At 55.4% G+C, this 3156-nt stretch overlaps 1 protein-coding gene across 1 annotated transcript; it reads right to left on the reverse strand.

Annotated features, from left to right (window-relative positions):
• Nucleotides 1–2503: 2503 nt before the first annotated feature.
• On the reverse strand, nucleotides 2504–2815 carry GGTG_04374 (hypothetical protein; the record flags this gene model as incomplete). Its single annotated transcript, XM_009222169.1, has 1 exon — nucleotides 2504–2815. The coding sequence occupies one exon, from the start codon at nucleotides 2813–2815 to the stop codon at nucleotides 2504–2506; it is 312 nt and encodes a 103-aa protein (XP_009220433.1).
• Between the last annotated feature and the right edge of the window lie 341 nt (nucleotides 2816–3156).

The raw sequence follows: 3156 nt of genomic DNA on the forward strand, positions 1-3156 counted from the left end.
CACAAGCATCCTTGCCTTGGCCCGCCGGCCTTGTCATCTAATTTCGAAAGAACAAAAAAAAGCCACCTTGTCACAGCCACCTCTTGCTGACGCTGCTGCTGTTGCTGGACGACACCCGTTACGTTGCCTCGCTGCTTGCATCGTTGCCGTCCATTCTTGCAGTCGCTGCTGCTCTCTCTTTTTCCCTTCGCCCGACAAGGGATTATGGTCCGGTTGCAGCCCGTCGAGTTGGCTTTTCTCCGCCTGGGAAATCTTGTCGTTTTTTCCAGCCCTCGTCTGCAAGGCCGCCGCCACGCCCACGCCCCACACCCTATGCTGCTAGAATTGGGGCGGCTCGCGTGGATTTGAGCGGACATGATGCCGGGCGGGCGCCAGGTGAACGCCCTCTTTCTCGTGTCAATAAACGGGGGCTGTTACTTTTTGCTGTTGTTTGTTGGTCAGCAACGCAAATGGGTGAGCACATCATCACCCCCTCCCTAGCGAACGCGGCGGCGGAGATGGCGCTCACTTGGCGGAAAACAGGCCATCTCTGTCGAGGAAAGGAGAGCAAGACCAGTTCTGCCCACCTGCCCCGACTGTTCGCGCGCGTGTCATTCAACTCACACCCTCGACCCGCGCCGTGTGGCACAAACACCCCCCCCGGCCCGCCCGCTGCCCCTCCGAAATATTGATCAGAAGAGAGATTTCTGTCGATTTCCATTTGATTATCTTATCTTTTTTTCCCCTGAGCATCGGCAGGCAAGCCAAGGCAGGTCCCTGATCGCAATGGAGCAAATAGCCAACAAGCGACGGGTTGGGGCATGCCAATAAAGTACTGTGTGGAAGCAGAAGAAAAGCCAAAAAAAAAAAAAAGAAGTTCGCTTCCCCTAACTCTTCCACCGGAGCGAAGCCGAGAAAGGGGTCATCTGGAAGGTAAACCCGGGTGATAATCATTGCTGCCGAGGCAGACCACACACACACACCCACGCCCCCGGTCAAGGTGTGTAAATCATTCATGCGAAACCCCTTCCCTTCGCGGAGCCAGCCGGGAACAGCACTGTTCAATATTGAATGGGGGGGCAAGATGGCAATATTGGCAGGCCACCCAGTCGGCAAAAGCCCGAACTGGGCGCCGCAGCCGATGTGTGAGAAAAGAGAGGTGAAGGCATCTCCCAAGCCCAGGCCCTGGGCGGAACTGAAGCGGCCACCGATTGAAGGGTTGAGACGGCTGAAGGGGTAGCAGAAAAGCCCGCCGCCTATTTCCGGCGTCTCAGGTCACCAAAACCATAAGCCTGGGCTCCATTCTGACAAATTGCTCCGGTTTTTTTCTTCTTTTTTTTTTTCCAGCCAATTACTGCCTTGCCCGAGCTATCAGTCGGATAGGATGGACGGCCTTTTGGTGCTGCCACCATAGGAATAAACAATAATGCTCGGGCGAAAGCAATCCGGCCGACCCGGCCGAGATCCTTGTCTCTGTCACCTTCGTTCTCGTAAAAAGTGATTTACAAGCAGCAAGGCTGCGGGCGCTTTGGCAGCAAAAAATAAGTTGCAAACCAGGGCGAAGCGAAAAACCTTACAGACACGCACAACGCACGCAACACCCTTTCTCCTTGCTAACAGGTTCTTCGCGCCAAATCGATCGTCGTCTAAACTCGCTCGGCGCCAAGTGGGGGGTGGGCATGTGTTGCAGTCAGGGTTGGCCGTAACAGCATGGAAGCGCGCCGGCGACGAACAAGCGCGACGCGGCGCCTTTTTTTTTCCCTGTCTGTTCGTCCGTGTCTTACTGTCCACACACACACACACACACCGGCAGTCCGACCACATGGCTCACTGGCTGATCTCCACACCTCAAGTGCCGCGAAATTGTGACAAGAGAAAGAACGCGCGATGGAAGGGGGGGGGGGGGCCACAAGAGACAAGCGATTAGCGGACAAGACCGACCATTTCGTATGGGTTCCAGGGATCAGAAACGTTAGTGCAGTGGATCCCTCCTGATTAAGCCACGTGCTTGGCTACATTTTTCACCATAAAAAGTCCCGCCAAATCAATGTATCGCTCGCTACCCGCACCTCCAGTTGCCACAGTTTGCCATAAACCCACTAATGGAGGTGCGGGTAGCGATACATCGATTTGGCGGGATTTTCTATTGTGAAAAATGTATTTGGGTACGTGGCTTAATCAGGAAGGATCCATTGCACTAACGTTTCTGATCCCTGAGACCTATAGAAGCAACCAAGATTTCGTAGCCCACTCACTGTCTGTCTCGCCCTCGCTTGCGAAAATAAAAAAAGGGTCCGGCGATCGAATGTGGCCCAACATCCATCGCTACGAGCATCGCCCTGGGCAGTTTTTGAACGCCGAATCCGTCCGCCCGAAGGGACGTCCCCCATCGAGCTGACCGGCCTGCGACACAGGGGAACCGCTGGTGCGGCAAAAGTGGGCGCCGGATGCGCGCGCACTCGCGGCTCCCTGATCGGGTGGAAGAAGCCTGGGGGGGCGTTAAATTCCATTATTATTCTCCTGCTCAGGCGTCAACGGCGGCAATCCACTCCCCAACCCCCCACCACCGGGCAAGGGGACCAGGTAACCCAGAACTGCCAGGCTCGCTGGCGAACACGGCCTCCTCGCCCACAGGCAGGCAGGCAGTCGGAGCAGGGAGCTCATTAGGATAGGACAGCGGTGGTCCAGGCTCCTCGACTTGACCGGCCGAGCGACGAAGAACAGACACACGCCCTTCAAGGGCCAGGGGAGGAGGAAAGAGGAATATGGGGCCGGCAGCAAGAACTCCAGGACAGGGCGCCCACGCCCGCATGGGGGGAGAGAGGAACGACGGCATAAACCGCACCCGTTTACTCTTTTGCTCTTCTTTCTTTTATTTTGGTTGCTTTTTTTATTTTATTTATTTTATTTATTTACCTGCTTCTTTCCTTGACCGACCTTGATTGCTAATATTTTTGTCCTTCCGCCCCTTAAAACCCGCATCTGCGCCCGGTTGACTCGGGAGGTTGCGTTTGTCAAGATATGATATGGGGGCCATGCGGAGCGAGAAAACGGGGCGACGGTATCTGGGGTGGAAGTTGCGGCAGGAAAAACAAGGGGAGGGGTAGGGGAAGGCGACGACATCGAAAAAGCATGGTTCCCGAAGCAAGGTTTCCCTGGGTAGAAAACCTTGAGCGA

This window comes from Gaeumannomyces tritici (assembly GCF_000145635.1).
Source record: "Gaeumannomyces tritici R3-111a-1 unplaced genomic scaffold supercont2.2, whole genome shotgun sequence".
Classification (NCBI taxonomy): domain Eukaryota; kingdom Fungi; phylum Ascomycota; class Sordariomycetes; order Magnaporthales; family Magnaporthaceae; genus Gaeumannomyces; species Gaeumannomyces tritici.